The 23,101-nt window shown below is 43.5% G+C and overlaps 1 protein-coding gene across 5 annotated transcripts in view; it reads left to right on the top strand.

Annotated features, from left to right (window-relative positions):
- The window catches only part of LOC309398729 (ankyrin repeat and fibronectin type-III domain-containing protein 1-like), a 284,451-nt gene extending 261,552 nt beyond the window's left edge, over positions 1–22,899 (top strand). For all 5 annotated transcript variants that reach the window (XM_081965883.1, XM_081965880.1, XM_081965881.1 and 2 more), the window contains 12 exons: positions 591–698; positions 4,904–5,003; positions 6,480–6,612; positions 8,044–8,163; positions 9,620–9,835; positions 11,256–11,422; positions 12,419–12,569; positions 15,632–15,800; positions 16,841–17,007; positions 17,304–17,514; positions 19,468–20,126; positions 22,340–22,899. In XM_081965883.1, coding sequence (XP_081822009.1) covers positions 591–698; positions 4,904–5,003; positions 6,480–6,612; positions 8,044–8,163; positions 9,620–9,835; positions 11,256–11,422; positions 12,419–12,569; positions 15,632–15,800; positions 16,841–17,007; positions 17,304–17,514; positions 19,468–20,126; positions 22,340–22,627 — 2,489 coding nt within the window. In that variant the 3' untranslated portion in view covers positions 22,628–22,899. The remainder of the gene's footprint in view (positions 1–590; positions 699–4,903; positions 5,004–6,479; positions 6,613–8,043; positions 8,164–9,619; positions 9,836–11,255; positions 11,423–12,418; positions 12,570–15,631; positions 15,801–16,840; positions 17,008–17,303; positions 17,515–19,467; positions 20,127–22,339) is intronic.
- Positions 22,900–23,101: the final 202 nt, after the last annotated feature.

The raw sequence follows: 23,101 nt of genomic DNA, 5'->3' as shown, positions 1-23,101 counted from the left end.
AGTGGCGATAGAACTAGTTTGGGGGCATGGCAGGCCGAGCTACTCCCTACTCGGCTGAACTGGTCCGAACCGGTAGGATCCCACCTCTGACACCCACCCTGGCCACGCCCCAAATAAATGACTGGATTTCTTTTGAACTTTGTCTCGAGGCTCGTAAATTAATTAGGGCATCTTTTGGAATCTTCACCATAGACCAATAGAAGAGAGTATTTGTAGCTCAGGGTCGAGCCGTGAGGTCCTCGGTGCTCTCGGAGGTTGGCTGTTGTCTTGAAGATGACCTTGCTTATTTATAGTGATTTGATGGTGAACACCATCCTTGCAAATTATCATTCCCATCAACGGTTACTTCTGTTGGGTTATTGTGTTCTGCATTGACCAAGTGGAATTGCATTACCTACAAACTAGAGTAAAGCCAGTACCAATGGAGGAGAATATCTGTACCTCAGGGTTGAACTGTGGGGTCCTTGGTACTCTCTCAGCTTGGAAGTTTTCTTGCAGACGTTTCATGACCAAACTAGGTAATATCATCCGCGCAAGCACCGGATAATGGACTTTTGCCGCTAACCTGTTTCCTCCTACACCCACTCCAGATTGGAGAGAATACGACGGGAGGGCCCCGCGTCAGAGAGGACAGGCCGAAGCGCTGGATCACCTCCTCAACCAGGTGAAGATGGTGCACCAGCACTGCGTGTGTCACGGTGAGTCCCATCGCGTGTCCATTTGGGGATCCGGCGGAGGAAAGTATTCCAAGTATACGTTGGATGTTGCAATGGGCTTCAGCATGCGATGCCAATCCAAACAAATAACTTTTAATGTAATTGAATTCTATTATTATTCTCCCTGGGCTGCTTGTAAACACCAGGGAGTCTCCAGGGAGAGCCATGCAATAGGTAGCAGAGGGATTGGGGGGAAATGTGGAAGGAAATGAGTTGGTCGAGGGAGAAGGAAAACAACCATCAAATTCACTCAGGCAAAAACTAAACGTGAGTTTAGAAACTGTTTGTGAGGCTCAGGTTCCTTGCAGAGAGGAAGCCATTTCTCCTTTCTGCAGTCTATACCTGAGTTTGCAATAACTACGCTTTGATTGGAGCCAAAGCTTTAAAGCGGGGGAGGGTGGCAACAGGAACTTGGTTTAAGGAGAAACGGGGTCCTTCTCTGAGCGAGGCTGTTTTCTTGCAGATGATCATCGGGTCTAGAAAGGAATGGATTTTGCGGAATGGAGGAGGAGAAAGGAAGAGGAGGAAGTGGAGGTGGAGGAGGAGGAGAACTGTGGGGTCTTGGTGCTCTCTGAGGGTTGTTTTCTTGCAGATGTTTCATGACCTAACTAAGGAACATCATCAGTGCTAGAGGGAAATAGGGTTTGTGGGATGGAGGAGAATTGGAGGAGGAGGAGGAGGAGAATTGGAGGAGGAGGAGGAGGAGGAGGAGGAGGAGGAGGAGGAGGAGGAGGAGGAGGAGGAGGAGGAGGAGGAGGAGGAGGAGGAGGAGGAGGAGGAGGAGGAGGAGGAGGAGGAGGAGGACTGTAGGGTCCTTGGTGCTCTCTGAGCTTGGTTGTTTTCTTGCAGATGTTTCATGACTAAGGAACATCATCAGTGCTAGAAGGGAATAGGGCTTGAGGAATGGAGGAGAAATGGAGAAGAAGAAAGGAAGAGGAGGAGGAGGGTGAGGGTGAGGGTGAGGAAGAGAAGGAGGACTGTGGGGTCCTTGGTGCTCTCTGAGAGCTTGGTTGTTTTCCTGTAGATGTTTCATGACCTAACTAAGGAACATCATCAGTGCTAGAAGGGAATAGGGCTTGAGGAATGGAGGAGGAGAAAGGAAGAGGAGAAGGAGGACTATGGGGTCCTTGCTGCTCTCTGAGCTTGGTTGTTTCCAGATGTTTGCCCCTCGTTGGTCATGTCCAGATCTTTGGACTTCTACTCTTCAAATTCCCCACCCGTTGTGGCCATTGCTGAGAATTCTGGAAGTTGAACCTTTAGAAGTTGACAAGGTTGGGAAGCCCTCCCTTAAACTTAATATGCCATCCGCTGTAGAGACTAAAGGAGATGACCTTGGTGGAAATATGCAGGGGCTATTACCTTGGCAAAGGGGGTTGAAACTGTCTTTAATCCCCTCAAAACACGATAATATTCAGCAGCTGATCACCTAAGGATCTCTCTGATTGTCTGGAGGTAAAGCACAATCAAGGTTTACAAGATTCTGTTACTATAGCCATCTGATTCGAAGTAGTTCTAGTGGTCCTGCAGAGTAGATTTCTTGATTTGATCTACCGACCTATCTACTTTCAGATACAGCCAGCTGGGGAGTATTTCTGGGGTTTATTCTAGGTTTGTTAATGGGTGCTTTCTAGTTAATGTCCAGCCTGTTGAGATGACATAAATACATTTAAATCTATTGTGGGTCATTGCTTCCGAAGTGTTCAGATAGTATTTTGACCTAGGCTTCTCCAAAAAGCACGAGGCAGAGCCCTGGTCCTGATAAAACCCCTTTTATTAAACAATTGTGAATTCCTCTCGTTCACCTTCAGCCAAGCCCTGGCAAACAGTCTTTCACAGGAGTATTTATGACCATAGACCTTATCTAGCTTGGAAAGCGGCCGTGTTAATATTTTCCCAAATGAGGTGCTGTGCAAGGAAAGGCTGGGCACAGAGTCTCTGAGATTCACGGACAGATCTTCACACTCCTGAAACGAATCTAACGACCCGCAAAACAAATTGTTTCCTGCAAAAGCCCACTCCCCTTTCATTCTTCTTTTATTTCCTATGTGGGGGGGCATTCACCATCCACCGGTGGCTTTACTCCCAAATCAACCCCGATTTCTCAGCTGTTCTTTATTTCTGGCAGCTCTGCGCATGCGCACACTGGGAACAGGCTCCAGCTGTTCCTCTGCCTCACTGATGTCTGACTCCGAAGGCAGCTGATAACTGGTATACGGCCCTGGCTCCCTCTCTGCCTCCAACACAGAGCCCTCATCAGAGCCTCCCCCAGACTCCAGGACTGGCCCAGGTTCCTCCCCAACCTCCTCACTCTCTGAATCTGTTGCCGGCTCCACTGGTGGGCCACAACAAGGATTACCTGTATTTTATCAGCCTTCCCTGATAGATGGCAGTGGGCATGAAAAAAGTTCTTTTATGGATCAGCCATCCTGACAGTTTGTGGCATTTTCCAGATATTTAACATTTCACACACTCCCATCTCTGACAGCGGTTAAAGGACCCCATGCAAAAAAAAAAGGAGAAGACTAAAATATAAGAATAGTAAGAAAGTTACTTCTTGAGAAGCGTGGAATCAAATCTTAACGGCTTCCTGATGCGACATCCAGAACAGTTTGACCGAATAGAATAGATTAGATCTAAGTAAGTCAGATCCAATTACTTTTTCCCCCCCTCTTCCCTCTGAATTTCATTTTGGAACAAGTAGGAAACCAGGTTTTCCTATCTTTTAATTTTCTGCCGCTTTAAATTAGAATAATTATGACATCCCTCACAGGGTTATGAAGAAGACAATAAGCAAACATAGGTACAATTAAAGTAATATAATTAAAGTAATTATGAAAGAGGTCCATAAATAGCAGAGAGAGAGACAAAAAGGTGAAGCTGGAAAACCAAGACTTCTGTGGAAGAGAGGCATGGAAGAAATATAGATTTTAGAAGAGCTGAAGAGGAAAGTAACAAAAAAGGAAGATTAAAGTGAGAAGATGCTGAGAGGTCATCACCAGAAGATTTGTTAGGAAGGCAGATAAAGGTAAAGGTTCCCCTTGCACATATGTGCTAGTCGTTCCCAACTCTAGGGGGCGGTGCTAATCTCCGTTTCAAAGCTGAAGAGCCAGCGCTATCCGAAGACATCTCCATGGTCATGTGACCGGCATGACTCAACACCGAAGGCGCATGAAACGCTATTACCTTCCCACCAAAGGTGGTCCCTATTTTTCTACTTGCATTTTTACATGCTTTTGAACTGCTAGGTTGGCAGAAGCTGGGACAAGTAATGGGAGCTCACTCCGTTATGCAGCGCTAGGGATTCGAACCGCCAAACTGCTGACCTTTCTGATCGACAAGCTCAGCATCTTAGCCCCTGAGCCACTGCGTCCCCATAGTCTTGATTTTTGCTTAATAATAAAAATACTGCCTTCTAAAACCTTATTCACACTCTTAGCATATTTAAAGTTTTCAGTCATGTCCCCCTTTTCCTTCTGGCTGTACATATTCAGTTCCTCCAATCTCTCTTAATATGTTTTCTCCCTGAGACCTTACACACATGGGACTATATATGTGTGTGTGTTTTATATATATATATATATATATATATATATATATATATATATATATATATATATATACACATATACATATACATATACATATACATATACATATACATATACATATACATATACATATACATATACATATACATATACATATATATATATATATATATATATATATATATATATATATACACATATACATACAGCCGAGGTTCGAATCCCAGTAAGGGTATGGCTAGCTGATGAGAGCTAATTAGCTCGAAATAGATCTATACTAGTCTCCCTTTATTTATTTATCAGTACAAATACAACACACACACACACACACACACACACACACACACACACACACACACACACACACACACACACACACACACACACACACACACACACACACATATATATATATATATATATATATATATATATATATATATATATATATATATATATATCCCAAAGAAATGAATATGTTAAGAATTGTTCCTTTTCTGTTTGAAGGGTTGGGACTGGCATGCCAGTAGAATCAAGTTAAGTATTTTTCCAAATATTTCACAGGCCAAGCCAAAAGGTTTGCGATCACTGCTTTAAAAGAAGTTGGATGTTTGATCATTTCTACTCCTTGATTTTCAGAGCCCTGCAAGAATCAACCCCAGAGTAGAAAACACTCCGTCTCCAAAAGTCTGAAATATCTCTTCTATCCTGGTAGCAAATTTTTAAAGACACTGAAAAGGTAAGAAGATTTGGGAAGTGGGGCTCCCTAGGACTTAGTATTTTGTATTTTCTTCCATGGCCATAAAACTTTCTATTGAATCTTTTGCTTTAGTATTTTCCCAGACATGCCAAGTAGAAGGAGGAAAGTTGGGAGAAGGTCTCTCTCCATCATCCATGGTGAGAGAATCCTTCATAAATGTTTTCTCTCTTCCAGAAGGATATTTCAATTCCCATAATAGATGTATGGTTGCCAAAGTTGATGGAGTTAGCAGAGAGAACTAAATCGACTGCTTTGATTAAAGGAAAGACTAGAATTAATTTTGTTTCTTCTTGGAAACCATTTCTGGACTTTGTGCTCGAGGTGGGGGGAAAAATGAAAACTTTGGTTTAGGGTTTAGCTGATTTGATAGGTTTGTTGTTATAGAAATGGCTTGTAGGTATTACTATGCAAAAGTACAAAGTTGAGATTGTATATTATGATCTCATTTTACTGCATTAAAAAAGAATCGGAAGTCTTTTTCTTTTTTCCCCCTCTTTTACTCAACGGTGTGTTTTTAAAAGGCAACTGGACTTCCTGTGTTTCTCCTTGAAGACCTTTTGCTTCTCATCCAAGAATCTGAATCTCCAACTGAATGGTGGAGAATGGAAGGATGTATATTCCTTGCAGTCCACTGGCCATTAACCAGTTAGAAAGGAATATAAATCTTTCCATTCTCCATGATTCAGTCAGAACTGAAGAAGTTTCTTGGATGAGAAGTGAAACGTTTTCAAGGAGAAATAAAGAAAGTCCAGTTACCACTTGAAAAAAAGACAGCACCTTTGGGAGAACCATGACCTGAATGATCGAGAACTTCCATATTTTTTTCACTTTTACCTCCTCCTTCTCCTCCTCTTTTTCCTCCTCCTCTCTTTCCTCTTTCTCCTCTCCTCCTCCTCCTTCCTCCTCCTCCACCCCTCCTCTTTTTCTTCTTCTTCTCCTTCTTTCTCCTCTTCCTCCTTCTCTTCTTCTTCTTCTCCTTCTCCTTCTTCTCCTTCTCCTTCTTCTTCTTCCTCACCATCATTGTCCTCTTCTCCTCCTCCTCTTCCTCCTTTTCCTCCTCCTCTCTTTCCTCTTTCTCCTCTCCTCCTCCTTCTTCCTCCTCATCCACCCCCTCTTCTTTTTCTTTTTCTTCTCTTTCTTTCTCCTCTTCCTCTTCCTCCTCCTTCTCTTTTTGTTGTTGTTGTTGTTGTTGTTGTTGTTGTTGTTGTTGTTCTTCTTCTTCTTCTTCTTCTTCTTCTTCTTCTTCTTCTTCTTCTTCTTCTTCTTCTTCTTCTTCTTCTCCTTCTCCTTCTCTTTCTCTTTCTTCCTCACTGTCATTGTCCTCTTCTCCTCCTCCTCCTTCTCCTTCTCCTCCACTGCTTTCCTATTATTTCCATTTTTCTACATTTACTATTTTAATAAAAATTCATGACAACCCCCCCCCCCCCAAATGCCAAATATTTTCTCTCTTCCCAGGGGTCTCTACCTCGCCTCCATATTCTACAAAGATGACAACATTCTGGTGACCCCGGAAGACCAGATCCCTGTGGTGGAGATTGACGACTCCTATTCCTGCTTGCTTATGCAGGATTTCCTTTGGTTCACCAAGGTGACTCCTTTTTAACAATGACAATTTTGGAAATGCATGCCATGATCACGAAATCCTTTACGGCGCAGCTTCCCAGTGGAAAGACTCTTGTCTTTAGACTTCTCTCTATTTGGAACCAGATTTTCCTGCTTCCATTAACATCTGGAGACGTGAAATATCATTTTCCCCCACCCACCCTGGCCTTAGGCACTGTTCACCTAAAGTAGCTCCATACGTTAATTAAGGCTGTTGGCTGGATAACGCCCTGCTTGATATAATGACTGTTTTAGGAGGTTTTAATTTGCTGCTCTTGAAGAGGGATAGAATCAAGATCACAGCTACCGGTGGCTCGGTGGCTAAGACTTGTCGATCAGAAAGGTCAACAGGTTCAAATCCCTAGCGCCACGTAACGGAGTGAGCTCCTGTTACTTGTCCCAGCCTCTGCCAACCTAGCAGTTCGAAAGCATGTAAAAATGCAAGTAGAAAAATAGGAACCACCTTTGGTGGGAAGGGAACAGCGTTCCGTGCGCCTTTGGCATTTAGTCATGCCGGCCACATGACCACAGAGGCATCTTCGGACAGCGCTGGCTCTTCGGCTTTGAAACGAAGATGAGTACTGCCCACTAGAGTCAGGAACAACTAGCATGCATGCGCAAGGAAACCTTTGTTTTTACCTAAGACCACACTTGGAATATTGCATCCAGTTTTGGTCATCACAATGTAAAAAAAGATGTTGAGACCCTGGGAAGAGTGCAGAGAACAGCAACTAAGATGATTAGGGGAATGGAGGCTAAAACATATGAAGAACGGTTGCAGGAACTGGATATGTCTAGTTTAATGAAAAGAAGAACCAGGGGAGACATGATAGCAGTCTTCCAATATCTCAGGGGTTGCCACAAAGAAGAGGGAGTCAAGCTATTCCCCAAAGCACCTGAGGGCAGGACAAGAAGCAACGGGTGGAAACTAATCAAGGAGAGAAGCAACTTAGAACTAAGGAGAAATTTCCTGACAGTTAGAATCATTAATCAGTGGAACAACTGGCCTCCAGAAGTTGTGAATGCTCCAACACTGGAAGTTGTTAAGAAGATGTTGGATAACCATTTGTCTAAAATGGTATTGGGTTTCCTGCCTAAGCAGGGGGTTGGACTAGAAGATCTCCGAGGTCCCTTCCAACTCTGTCATTGTGTTATTCTGTTAAGTGTTTAGTGGGGGGGGGAGTGCTTCCTCTTCAGTTGAAGAGGTACAGTGAAGTATCGCCTGCTTTTAAATTATACCTATAGATGTGGCTCTTTTTAAAAGCATCTTCTTTGCGAGAAAAAATGGCACAGGAGGTGTTTGAAAGACTTGTTCTCCATGATGGGGAACCCATGGCTCATGATAGACGTCAAACTTGGAGTAGAAGCCGAGAATCTTAGCCTGGTTTGTGCAAACCCTTTGCTGTGTTTGCTGCAGGTGTCGTGCATGTGGGATGAAATCTTATGGCTGCGACAGTGCGTCACCGTCTCCCAGTCTTCCTGTTCTTGTGTTCTCCAAACACGCTTCAAGATGCTGCTGGCCATCTCACAAATGCAGGTAAAAGCGACGTCGTTCCAATACCAGAGTCCCAAAGGTTTTAGGACACACCTGTTCATACAGGCTGTCCTAGAATAGAATGGAATAATGGAACGAGAATAGAATAGAGTAGAGTAGAGTAGAGTAGAGTAGAGTAGAGAAGAGTAGAGTAGAGTAGAATAATGGAAGAGAATGGAATGGAATAATGGAATGAGAATAGAATAGAATAATGGAATGAAACTAGAATGGAATGGAATGGAATGGAATAATGGAACGAGAATAGAATAGAATAGAATAGAATAATGGAAGAGAATGGAATAGAATAATTGAATGAGAATAGAATCGAATAATGGAATGAAACTAGAATAGAATGGAATGGAATGGAATGGAATGGAATAATGGAATGAGAATAGAATAGAATTATGGAATGAAAGTAGAATAGAATGGAATGGAATGGAATAATGGAACGAGAATAGAATTTGAATTATGGAATGAAAATAGAATGGAATGGAATGGAATAATGGAATGAAAATAGAATAGAATGGAATGGAATAATGGAATGAGAATAGAATAGAATAGAATAATGGAATGGAAGGGAATGGAATAATGGAATGAAAATAGAATAGAATAGAATAGAATTATGGAATGAAAATAGAATAGAATAGAATGGAATGGAATAATGGAACGAGAATAAAATAGAATAGAATAGAATAGAATAGAATAGAATAGAATAGAATAGAATAGAATAATGGAAGAGAATGGAATGGAATAATGGAATGAGAAAAGAATGGAACAGAATGGAATAATGGAATGAGAATAGAATAGAATAGAACTCTTTATTGGCCAAGTGGGATTGGACAGGCAAGGAATTTGTCTTTGGTGCATAAACTCTCAGTGTGCATAAAAAGAAAAGTTACATTCGTCATAAGGTACAACACTTAATGATAGTCATAGGGTACTAGATCAGTGATGGCAAACCTTTTGGACACCAAGTGCCCAAACTGTGCGGACGCATCCTGAAACCTAAAGGTGTGCACACATGCATGAATGCATGCATACACGGACATGCATGCATGGACATAGACCCATGGACATGCGTGAACATACGTGCACGGACATGCATGTAGACATGGGCGGGCATGCACGTATGTGCAGCAGAGACCCAAAGTTCAGCTGGCTGGCGGGAGGTGGGGCATCCCAACACTGGCAGCATGGCAAGAGGTAAGATCTTATTCTTTCGTGAGTTTCTCTTTCATCCTTTGCAGGGAAACAGAAGCTCATGAAAGAAACGCCATGGAGATCTGACCTGGGGCGATGTGCCATCAGGTGGGCTCTGCATCCCACCTCTGGCCCTTGTGCCAAAGGTTTGCCATCACGGATCTAGATAATTACATGCCCAACTGCATTGCCTGCCTGCGTACCTCTAGTACCTCAGCTACACCATCTGAGGTTGTTTCCTCTCTCGGTTGCTTTCTAGGGTCTTCTTGGAATCCAAGACCTGGGCCAGGTGTTTTTCGAACCCATCAAAGACAAGCAAGGGAACATTTTGGTGGTCACCCTGAAAGAAGTAAAGACCAACCAAACTTTTGAAAGCGTTCGCTGGGTCCCTCTCTCAAAGCTGCAGACCAGTCGCAAGTCCATCTCTTCCCCTGAAGAACCTACAGCTCTTGACGTCCTCCTCATGACTATGCAGGTAAACTCATGGTGCCTTCTCAGCAGAGAAGACAAAGTTCTCCTTCAATTATGGAGGGGAAAAAAATCACTTTTAACGTGCCATTTTTCTCAAACCTTGGCAGCTTTCTTTTACCCTGTTTCCCCCCAAAATAAGCCCTCCCCTGAAAATAAGCCCTCCCCAAAAATATTGCAAACACAGCAGCAGCCATGAGGTGACCATGCTCGCCGCCTCCTGCACCTCAAAAATAATCATACATCCCCGAAAATAAGGCCAAGCACTTATTGGGGGGGGTGTCAAAAGAAAATAAGACCCTGTCTTATTTTCAGGGAAACACGTTAAGATGGGTGGACTTCATTTCCCAGAATTCCACAGGCAGCAAGGCTGGGGGATTCTGGGACTTGAATGCCACCCATCTTAATCCCATGCCAAGGTTGAGAAATAAGGCTTTAAGAGCAGGAGAAATGATTTACAGCGCACAGAAGCTGTCACTGATCCTTAGTGTCCCCAGGTAGGTTATCTCCGCTAGGGTAGATAAGAGGAGACCCCTCCCTAGCTTGGATTTTGATAACATGCTTGCAGTCTAATTAGAAAACACATCAAACATTTAACATTGTTAAGCTGCCCATAGTTAACCCTGTGCTAAGATGGGCGGCCAATACCGGTTTATAATTAAGTCAATAAGTCAATAAGTAAAAAATATCAGTGGCCGGCAGAATTCAATGGCTAATTGGATAGATAGATGATAGATAGATAGATAGATAGATAGATAGATAGATAGATAGATAGATAGATAGATAGATAGATAGATAGATAGATAGATAGATAGAAAGAGAAAGAAAGAAAGAAAGAAAGAAAGAAAGAAAGAAAGAAAGAAAGAAAGAAAGAAAGAAAGAAAGAAAGAAAGAAAGAAAGAAAGAAAGAAAATTCACTGGCTAACAAATGTAATAAATACTAATGTAGATAAATAAATAAGTAAATAAAATGCCAGTGACTTGACAGAATTCAATGGCTGGTAAGTACAAAGAATACAAAGTCACTCAAGAATACAAAGTCACTCAGCTGGTTTTCACACCTAAGGCGGGACTAGAACTCACCGTCTCCTAGTGATTGGCCCAAAGTCACCCAGCAAGCTTTTATGCCTAATGTGGGACTAGAACTCACCATCTCTTGGTGATTGGCCCAAAGTCACCCAACAAGTTTTTATGCCTAAAGCGGGACTAGAACTCACCGTCTCCTGGTGATTGGCCCAAAGTCACCCAGCAGGCTTTCATGCCTAATGCAGGACTAGAACTCACCATCACCTGGTTTCTACCTATTTCCTGATAGTTATATTCTTCCTGTTTCTTGGATTTCGTGATTTTTTTTTCTGCAGGACTTACTGTACTGGGGGAGAACAGGTTACCCTCTCAATGGCCATTTCTCAATATTTTGTTTTCAGGAGAAGTTAGCTTACCACCAGAACAGCAGCCAAGCGCTTCCCCCTGGACTTTATCTGGGTTACCTGAAGCTCTGCAGCGCAGTTGACCAGATCCGAGTGTTGGTGCCTGAACAATTGCCTAACATCTTGTGTCACGTGAAAATACGGAGTAATTCCAACATATCTAGGTAGGATTTTCAAATGAGAATGGATCTATTTTTACTGGAAACCCTTGCAAATTTCAGTTCTACATCTAGCCAGATCATGGTGAGCTGAGATTTTTTTGCAGGTTCATCTGATTTTTTTAAAAAAAATTGCAAATGAAGGAGAGAGACCTAACAAAAGTTGTTCTGACTGAGGCTTCCCAAGAGCATGAAACGAAGTCTGCGTCCCGGTAAAAACCCTTTTTATTAATTTACAGTGAATTCTGCTCATTCACAACCAGCAAAGTCTTTCAAAGGAGGATATACAGTCACAGACCTTATCTGGCTTGGAGAGCTGACAGGCCGATATCAGGAGTCTCGGAGAATCAATAACCAATTAGCAAACTGATTGTCTCCTGCATAGTCGACTCCCCTTTCACTCCTCTTTTATTCCCTATGGGAGGGGCCATTTATCGTCCACCTGTGGCCTTACTCCCAAGTCAACCCCTATTCTTTAGCTGTTCCCTTCATACGCAGAACTGCCGAACGGAGAGGGGGCTTTTGCAGGAAACAAAGCGTTTCTTTGGTCATTTCAAGAGTGAAAAGTTCTGTTTGTGACTATAAGAGAATCTGTGCCAAGTGTTGCTTTGCTCTGTGTTTGGAAACTGGCAGCTTTCCAAGTGAGATAAGGTTCGTGTTGATAAATATTCCTCTAAAGGACTGTTTGCCAAGCCTTGCTGACTGTGAATGAAAGGAATTCACAGTCGTGTAAATAAAAAAGGTTTTGCCGGGAACCAGACTCTGCTTCATGCTTGTTAAGGAAGCCTGGGTCAGAACAACAGTACTGCACTCTAACCACTGCGCCACTGTGGCTCAGAATATCAATTGAACTAGTTAATCAAAAGGTTAGTCTGCATGAAGCATGAAAATACCCACACTAGAAAGCCCATGGTTTGTATCAAGTTGTCTATGGTGGATACCGAGGTATTTACTTCACTGATTTTTTCTCTCTGCATTTTCTTGTTTTCTCCCACATTCAAGAGAGGAATGGGAATGGCTGCAGAATCTGGCTAGCATGGAGGAGTCCATTCCCTCCGAGCAGGAACTGGAAACCTCTCAGCAGCTTTTTCTTCAGGAGCTCCAGGGGGCCATTCGAGAGTTGATGCGACTGGTCAACATCCCGCTTCACGAGGTAGATCCTAGGTGGGAACCAGGTGATGAGGGTGGGAGGGAGAAAGAAAGAGTGTGGGATTTCTATAGCGTGTCGGAACTGGTCCCGTCTTATTCTGACAATCCACAATCATGAAGTTGAGGCAAAAGCTCTTCTGAAGGCGCAGCCAGGAAACCAAGGTTGAGCCAAAATGGACATCTTGGCAATTTGGATGCAGATTCTTTTCAAAGCCACGAGGCAACCAGTCTTATGCAAGTCAATCTTGTTGACGCCTTGTTGATATAAATGACCTGATTTGGGTGCATTTAGCACAATAATCCAATTAACTCACATATAGGTAGAGGTAAAGGTTCCCCTCGCACATATGTGCTAGTCATTCCCGACTCTAGGGGGCGGTGCTCATCTCCGTTTCAAAGCCGAGGAGCCAGCGCTGTCCAAAGACGTCTCTGTGGTCATGTGGCCGGCATGGCTAAATGCCGAAGGCGCACGGAATGCTGTTCCCTTCCCACCAAAGGTGGTCCCTATTTTTCTACTTGCATTTTTACATGCTTTCGAATTGCTAGGTTGGCAGAAGCTGGGACAAGTAACGGGAGCTCACTCCATTACGCAGCGCTAGGGATTCGAACTGCCGAACTGCCAACCTTTCTGATCAACAAGCTCAGCGTCTTAGCCACTGAGCCACTGTGTCCCTTAACTCACATATAAAAGGACACAAATTGTTGCCATGGGAACAATAATCCACTTGTAACCCTCTCCTTGAGCTCTTCACATGAGGGACATGAATCAAATAAATAAATCAGTATGCATCTATATATCTCTTATGATTGGAAATGCCAATAAGCCATGTTCTCAATTTTGGGGAAAGTTAAATGGTTAATTCAGCCACTCTCAGCCTCTCTCCAGATCTTAGTAATATTCAATTCACCACAAACTTTAGAGCCACTTATATGACCAGAGACATTACACTGGCGTGGAGGGCAGATGGAGCATTGTACAGTTCCTTCTGAGACTCACATCTGTAGCCTGAATGGTGATAAAAAAAACCACTTTCTAAAGCAGCTTTACAAATATTAACTAATCAAGATCTATATCCTTTGTCTATTTCTCAGGCTCAAAATCCACAAAACATATCGTTGGGAGGGATTTTATTTTATTTTAAAAAAATATTAAACAGCCCTAAATCTATCTATCTATCTATCTATCTATCTATCTATCTATCTATCTATCTATCTATCTATCTATCTATCTATCTATCTATCTTTATTTATTTCTATCTATCTATCTATCTATCTATCTATCTATCTATCTATCTATCTATCTATTTATCTATCTATCTATCTATCTATCTATCTATCTATCTATCTATCATCTATCTATGCCAAATACCACTCACACATCATGAAATCTCCAGAACCGTAAAGCCTACAAACTTGATATTTGGCATGTATGTTCCTCTTGGCTTCTAGGTGCTCGCTAATAAATGAATTTTCAAAATGACCATCAGATCATTAGTATTTTGTATACAGTAATTAACTTGCTCTGATGCTAAGGGATTAGACATTCTACTCCCCCTCCCCATCTGAAAAAAACTCTGTTCCACCTGCCAGTTGCCTCACATTCCTTTACCTCAGTTCAAACTGGCAGACATTGCACTCCTTCACTCAGCAGGGGCCTGGGACTCCTTACAGTAATAAACGTTGGTACCTCACCAAAATATCTACACCTTCCACCTATGGAACTGCTTCCGGACTCAAGGCGGCGAAAGCGATATTCCCTTATGTGTTTCAATCACCAACCACCAGTGAGCCAACGGAGTGAACTGGATTTCTCCTGCATTGCCCAATCGCATAGTTTTGTTGCGAAGCACGGGTATCCAGCTAGTTCTCACAATATTTGGGTCTTCTTCAATCCAACTAATTCAGAGGGGATTTGAATCAGCCTTGGAACTAGCCATCACAATATTAGCTTCTGCTCATAGATCAATGCTCAAATTCCTTTGCTTCCTACCTCAAGTAAAATGCATTTGTATTCTATATTGCTCATATAATTATTCATATGAATATCATATGAAATTATTCATATGATTCATCAGAATTGAGTGAGAAGCCTGTGTAACAAGGGGAAAGTTCAAAACATCTTTCTAAGACATTCTGGTCATCATAAACCATCTCGATATAAGCTGCCCAAGAGAGCAGACAATGGTGATTTTGGCAGTTGCTGAATGGCTGGGAATTAAATGGAGCAAAGCCACCTGGTTCACTTTACAAGTCTTCATTTTACAAACTAGTTTTCTTTTTTTAATGTGAAAAGATCTTTAAGGATCCTCTTTCCTTCACCGCCATTGATTAACCGATCAAACACGGACTCAGGAAGTTCAGATTCAGGTCCTCACTTGGCCCTATGTGATGGAGTAACTTTGGGCCAATATTTTAGCATCAAAGAATGGCTGTGAGGACAAAATTATTGTTCAAAGAAGAGGGAGAATATGAGTGCAATAAAATAATAAATATGAGTGCCATAAAATATGGCAATCGCGGTTGTTGGTGCTTCAAGGAGAGGTCCCCTTGTTTCTTTGTAGAGTCCATACCTCTTTAGCTAGGAGCTTGGAGAAAGTCAGTAACAATGTAAGACTTCACACGAATTTTTGTCAACTCGCAAAGCATCCCTGGCCTGCTCTCGAGTTGCCATAGGCAAGGGGGATGGGAAACTGACCACACAGCACGGCAACCACAAACAGAAGCACATTCCAGGCATATCTTTCTCAAGGCTGTCTCCTAGATTACCCACAGTAGCCGGAGAGGAGTGATCTCTACAGCCTGCAAAAGTGCTCCGTTGGAGAATGTGATTTATGACACACGCCTGGGGGAGGGGGGGAAACAGGGTCATAATTGGGCTGTAAATTATGTGGGGTCAGAGTTGGCTTCACTTGGGTATGTGCAGACATGTTGCTCCTAATAAATAACTGGATTTCTTTTGAAGCTTGGCTTGATGCTCATGCTTTAATTAGGTCATCCATTGGAACACTCACAGCAAGCCAACTCTGACCCCACGTAATTTGTTTAATTTGTGTTTAAATTCTACAGGCCAAAGATTTTCGCCTGTACAGTCAGGAAGTTCTGGACTTTGGACGACAGGTCTCCTTCCTTCTCCTTCTTCCCCCTTCAGACGATGTGTGCACTGCTCCCGGCCAGAATAACCCTCACACCCCTCGATCTGGCTTCCTCACCCTTCCTCTTCAGATCTTCGAGCTAGGTGAGTAGCACTGCGCAGAGAACATCATTCCTTGTCCTTGGAATGGGACAATTCGCTCTGGCAACTTGCCAAGGCCATCACATCGTGGCCAATTTGCTGTATTTTTTTGGAACATAAGACGCAACCCCACCCCCCAAAATGGGTGGAAATGTCTGTGTGTCTTATACTCCGAATATTGTAGTAGGGGAGGGGGGTTGGGGCAGTGCCAATCAGCTGTTCTAGAATGGGACGTGGCGATGGTGGTGAGTGGATCGTGCTGAATGAGCAGTGGCAAACGGGCGGCGGCAGCAAATGAGATAAGATGTGTGTGGATAAACATTCCTCTGAAAGACTATTTGCTAAACCTTGCTGACTGTGAATGAAAGGAATTCACAGTCGTGTAAATAAAAGGGGTTTTGCTGGGACCAAGACTCTGTTTCTTGCTTTTGAAGGAAGCCTGGGTCAGAACACACCGTCCTTTTTCTCTCCTTTAGTTAAGAAGGCGTTTTCCCACGCTATCTCATGTTGAAGTGCAAAGCTCAAACTAATACACTGCAATCACATATTTTTTTTTACAATTGACTCAGATTGATTTTTCCCCTTTCTTTGAAACATGCCCTTCATGATTTGTATGAAGAGGCGTAGTTTATTGAATCAAGAAAAAAAAATAATCTGGAAAGAAGAAATAATTAGCATGCAAAGCTGTGGATGCAGAAGTTTTGAGTTCACCAATAAATACTCCGTCTATTGTCAAACGCCGCTTAAAGTAGAAATCAAAATAATAATAATAATAATAATAAAATTTTATTTGTTAGCCGCACCCTCTCCCGAAGGACTCAGGGCGGCGTACAATAAAAAACATATAAAATACAAATATGGACAAACATACACAAAAACAAAGACGTATACGTGTACGTGGAGGAGGTAGACAGATGAGTGGAAACAATTAAAATCACAATTTAAAATCCCTTAAATAAAATTACAAAAAAATCAGCCTCTGCTTCTTTGACGCTTTTTCTTTTCCTGACGTCCGAATGTCCTTCCTTCTCTTTCTTTTCTAGTTCATTTCTTCATTTACGACCATGAGTTCATTAGCCAGTATTGCCAAGTATCTGCGTTTCTGGAGCTGGAATCACTCCTTTCTCAGCAGAGCCTCCGAGAGGCCTTTTCGGACTCAGAACTAACTACTGCCAAGCAGCGGCATCAGCAAGTTCAGGATTACATTCAGGTATTGTGGAGCAAGGAACCAAGGGGCTCAGCGTGAACAAAGAATGAGAGTTTCTCTAGGTAACATATTTATTTAGCTCTGGACCCAAAGGTGGCTCCTCCCCAAAGCCTGGAAGAACCCCGAATGCATTTTGAAGCAAGCCTATATAGGTTTCTTAGTTCCACTTGGTTGCGACTTTTCCTTTGGCTTTTGACATTCTTGTGGTTTCCATCGGGAACCTACGACAGGCAAGGTACGGTAGATGTGTGTGTGGTTGCAGACCTCTGAAATTCATGTCCGATCCTTTTCTTGGGCAGCAAATGGAAGAGATTTGGCGAGAAATGCGTTGGATGATGGACGCCTTGCAACACGCCCGATACAAGCAGCCATCTTGTGGCGTCCCACTTGTGTGGTTCGTCAAAGAATCGAGCACAGCACAAAGTGAAAAAACTCAGTCCACCTCTTCTCACTTAGACTTCCTTCCATCGCCAACCCCATCTCCGGAAATGAGCCGTAAGCTCAACTCTGGTGAGTGTTTATTATGTTTTTTTTCAAGGAATCTTGTACGACTACCAGTTGGATCCTTCGTCTGGTAGGTGATTTCTGCCTTAAAAATGGCTATTGAAACTCTAAAAAAAAACCCACCTAGAAAAAAACTCCATCCTACTTACCTTCCTACCTACGTACCTATCCATCCATCCATCCATCCATCCATCCATCCATCCAACCAACCAACCAACCAACCAACCATCTATCCCAGTCATCTATATCTATCTATCATCTCTCATCTGTCTGTCTTTCTGTCTGTCTGTCTGTCTATCCATCCATCCATCTATCCCATTCATCTATTTCTATCTATCATCTGTCTGTCTGTCTTTCTGTCTATCTATCTGTCTATTATCTATCCATCCATCCATCCATCCATCCATCCATCCATCCATCCATCTATCCCATTCATCTATATCTATCAATCATCTGTCTGTCTTTCTGCTGTCTATCTATTATCTGTCTGTCTGTCTGTCTGTCTGTCTATCTATCTATCTATCCATCCATTCATCCATCCATCCATCCAACCAACCATCCATCCATCCATGCATGCATGCATCCATCTATCCCATTCATCTATATCTATCATCTGTCTGACTTTCTCTCTGTCTATCTATCTATTATCTATCTATCTATCCATCCATCCTTCCATCCATCTCATTCATCTATATTTATCATCTGTCTGTCTATCCATCCATCAAACAAAAATTACAAATCTGAACAAACCAAATGAAAAACTACTGAGTCCAAAATGTCTGCTCCTAAGCGAGACAGTCGTTAAGTGAGTTTTGCCACAATTCATGACCTTCCTTCCACCATTGCTCAGTGAAACACTGCAGTTATTAAATTAGTCACATGGTTGTTAAGTGAATTTGGCTTCCCCAATGAACTTTGCTTGTCAGAAAGTCGCAAAAGGGGATCATGTGACCCCCCAGGACACGACAACCATCATAATTGTGAGTCGGTTGCCAAGTGTCCAATTTTTCATCGTGTGAAAAATGATTGTAAGTCACTTTTTTCAGTGCTGTTGTAGCTTCGAACAGTCCCTAACCCTAACCCTAAATGAAAGGCTGTAAGTTGGGGACTGCCTGTACTTGGTGTCAGAATTCTAAAATTCCAAAAAAAAAGAGGGCTTGCAGGCATACACTTGGGAGATACCTGACGATAGTAGAGATAGAGGCCGAAGTGACCTTTCTTTCTTTTTTGTTAAGGTAAGGATGATTTAATAGCTGACCAGCTGCTGTAAGACTGTAAACTGAGCTGATGCAATGAGAATAAGTCAGCAGGGTTACTGCCACTTTAAGAAGCTGTCTATATAAGAGAGGCCCTGTGAGCATGGTTTCTCTGTGTGTGTGTGTGTGTGTGTGTGTACTTCCGTGTTAAAGTGGAAGATTGATTGATTGCCTGGTTTTGCCTAGCGTGTGTGTGTGTGTGTGTGTGTGTGTGTGTTTGTGTGTGTTGCATTTGGGCTGATAAATAAATGAAGGGAGACTAGTATAGATCTATTTCAAGCTATTTAGCTCTCAACAGCTAGCCATACCCTTACTGGGATTCGAACATGTTTTTACATGTTAGGCAATTGTATTAGCCTCTAAGCCACAAGCTCTCCTCCCTTATCAGCCGAGTCAAGGAAATGATTAAGTGTTATGTCAAAGCACCTGGTATGCCCAAATATGGGAGGGAGCATACTGCTTCCCGTTTGCCTTTCAGCTCCACTCTAGGAGCCTTCCAGGCAGAAAGCCATTTTTGTGTTGCATTTGTGCTGATAAATAAATAAAGGGAGACTAGTATAGATCTATTTCAAGCTGTGCTTTATATATATGCCTTGTAGATAAACCACTGTTTGAAAGACAAAACCTCTGTATACTGTATTTTCCTCTGGGCTTCTCTCAAAATAGTAGTCACACTGTGCACATTCTGACATTTTTCTTGCAGATTCCCATGGGATCTCAGATGAGGAGGGCTACTCAGAAGTGTTCTTAGCTACCGACAGCGATTACGACTCCAGCAGCGCCCAGAGCCCTCGAGAACTTGACCTCGTCTACTCTTCTTCCGGACTCGAATGCTGCAGGAGAAGAACTCCCCGCCCCTTTAGGGACAGCGCCCCGGATGTCCTCCAGAACCACGAGCTCAAAATGCCCCCCATCATGCCTCCTAAGGAACCTCAGCCCCTCTCAGAGCAATACGACAGTGACTTCGTGCTTCCCAGCCGACAGATCGAGCTGCTGCGCATTACGGAGAAAAGGCAGGCATACTGTGTCCGGACCAGCAGTCTGGATTTCCCCAAGCCCTTCTGCTTTGGGGCCAGGAAGTCTTGTCCTGGTTCAGTGGACAGCTCTCCGACTGAGAGCAGGACTGCTGGCCACTGCAGCTCTGTGCCATCTGGAACGAGATCCACTTTCAGCTCCAGCCACGATTGGCACGCGGAGAGCTCGGGAGCTGTATTTCGGACACGTTCGGTAGAGTGGACTCAGACCTTCCAGGAGACATCTGAGCCAGGGCACGTAGCCAACTGGGGCAGATTGCCAGGTTCCTTCATCGTACGGGTGTGCGTTCAATACGAAACAGGACTCTCCAAAGAAACCAGCGTCAAGGTACCTTTACATTCCTGATTTCGCCTGATCAGCATCACAGTGTAATGTTGAGAATGAAGGAATGCTTGTGGGTGTTCTTAGCGAGGCTTCCCAAGAGCATGAAGCAAACTCCTGGTCCCGACAAAAACCCGTGTTATTAATTTGCTGTGAATTCTGCTCATTCACATCCAGCACAGACCTTCTCTGGCTTGGAGAGCTGCCAGGCTGATATCTGCAGAACTTGGCAAGGAGTCTTGGAGAGTCACGAACCAATTAAGCGAACTAATTGTCTCCTGCAAACTCCCCTCCCCTGTCGCTCCTCTTTTATTTCCTCTGGGAGGAGCCATTCATCATCCACCTGTGGCCTTACTCCCAAGTCGACCCCTGTTCTTTAGCTCTTCCCTTCGTCTGGCAACTCTGCGCATGCACACTCTGGGAACAGGCTCCAGCTGTTCGTCTGCCTCACAGATGTCTGACTCTGAAGGCAGCTGATAACTGGCATACAGCCCTGGCCCCCTCTCTGCCTCCGATGCAGAGCCCTCATCAGAGCCTTCCCCAGACTCCACGACTGGTCTATGTTCCTCCCCAACCTCCTCACTGTCCGAATATGCTGCCAGTTCTGTTGGCTGCTGGCAGACCACAACAGTGGGGGACTAATGGCTTTTCCCAAGTCTGGCCAGGCCTGTCCCCCTTTTAGTTTTGGGTCTTCTCCTCAGTGTCAGTACGCCAGAAGGAGCAGCTTTTTCATGACACATTCCGAGCATAGATCTAGATGTGGTTCTGCATACTGGAGTTTCTGCAAAATGTCTTGGAGAGAGAAACCAAGTATACACATGGCAAGAATTTGCAAAATGTACAAAACAAATATATATATAACAGAGTTGGGATCTTGGCGGTCTTCTAGTCCAACCCCCTACTCAAGCAGAAAACCCTATATCATTTCAGACAAATGGTTGCCCTAACTTTTCTTAGAAAGCTTCAGTACTGGAGCATTCACAGCTTCAAGAGGCAAGTTGTTCCACTGATTAAGTTGTTCTCGCTGTCAGGAAATTTCTCCTTAGTTCTAAGCTGCTTCTCTCCTTGATTACTTTCCACCCATTGCTTCTTGTTTTGCCCTCAGGTGCTTTGGAGAATAGGTTGACTCCCTCTTCTTTGTGGCAACCCCTGAGATATTGGAACACTGCTATCATGTCTCCCCTAGTCCTTCTTTTCATTAAACTAGACATATCCAGTTCCTGCAACCGTTCTTCATATGTTTTAGCCTCCAGTCCCCTAATCATCTTTGTTGCTCTTCTCTGCACTATTCAGCAGCTTCTTGGAAAATACCCTCATTTATTTATTTATTTGTTTGTTTGTTTGTCAGACATGTACAAGATAACAGGTATAGGTATGAACATAAATATGAACAAAGGAAGTAAATACAGATAAATGGGGACAGTAGGACAGGGACGGTAGGCACGCTGGTGGGCTTATGTTCGCCCCCTTTACGGACCTCTTAGGAATGGGGTGAGGTCAAGGGTTGACAGTTTGAGGTTGAAGCTGTGAGGGTTTGAGGCTGTAACAACGGAATCGGATAGTGCATTACAGGCATTGATTAGTCTGCTGTATTTTCTGCAGTCGAGTTTGTTTCGGTTTACCTTGAGTTTGTATCGATTGTTTCCCCGCGTATTATTGAAGCTGAAATAGACGTTGACAGGTAGGATGTTGTAGCAGGCAATTCTGTGTACTATGCTTAGATTGGACTGTATGCAGCATACTTCTAGGTTGCCCAAGGCCAACATTTCAAGTGGCATAAGGGATTCTATTGAGAGCAGAGGAGTGGAGGGCTCTTCTCGAAAATTAACCCTGAACCCGCTCAATGTCCGATAAACAGTGTGGGTTCCAAGCAGACGAGCTGTATTCGAGAATTGGTCTGGCAAAGGTTTTGTACGCCCTTGTTAGCAATACAATGTTACCGGAGAAGAAGCTTTGCAAAATGCAGTTAGCAAGTCTTAATGCCTTTTTGGCAATGGCTATTACGGTGGCCTCTGAGTCTTAGATCATTTGAGATGACTACTCCAAGGTCCTTGACAGAGTGGGGGGGGGGAGGTCGTCTACGAGATCGTTTCTGCCCAACTTATATTTGGTGTTCTGATTTTTATTGCCAGTGTGTAGGACAGAGCATTTAGGATTTGAAATTTGAAAACCATTCTCGCATGTTCCCTCACCCCCCATCCCTCTCTCTTTCTGCACAGCTGCCCCTCACGAACAAGATGTCGGCAGAAGACGTGGTGAAGCTGGTAGTCCAGGAGACAAACGAGATCTCGCGCAAAGTCCTGGGAAATGCCAGCGCGGTCTGCTACGGCGAGGAACAGCTCGGCCACTTTGCGTTAGTGTTTGTCACAGATGACATGGAACAGTGCCTCCCCAACAACTTCTTGCCCCTCTCACTCCAAAAGGCCTTGCCCAACGGGAGATTCTGTGTCCGAATCAAAGACGCGTCCCCTCTCTTCTTCCGGTACGGCCCAGCCACGACGGTATGAGAGCAAGGGACACACCAGAAGGAGAACAGAAACACAAGGGACCACACAACTTCCAACAACCGGAACGCTCATCACCTAATGCTTCCTTCTCAACAGAGCACGTTTTGGGCCAGACGTTTTGGGCCAGAAGCGTACTGGGCAGTGTGTTGCTTTTGTATGTTTGTGTGTATGTGTGTGTATGTGTGTATGCGTGTGTGTGTGTGTGTGTTTTATTTTACCAAAGAGACAACAAGACCTGATTGTTATGACCTCCATAAGTGAGGGTGAGAAACCCAGGGGCCTTGGGGGAGGGGGGGAGGGGTGAAATTTGGATTATTATTTTTTTGACCAGCCGAGAAAACAAAGCTGGTTAGGGATAAAGAAGCAATATATAATTAAATATATTTTTTTTTCAGTTGGAACGGCGTAGAAGAGAGAGAAAGGGGGCAAGGGGCATTCTTGAAAAAAAATCACTGGAAATACACCAGACGGTTT

The sequence above is a fragment of the Natrix helvetica genome, assembly GCF_964273705.1.
Source record: "Natrix helvetica genome assembly, chromosome: 13".
NCBI classification, from domain to species: domain Eukaryota; kingdom Metazoa; phylum Chordata; class Lepidosauria; order Squamata; family Natricidae; genus Natrix; species Natrix helvetica.
This window is presented reverse-complemented; position numbering and strand designations above follow the sequence as displayed.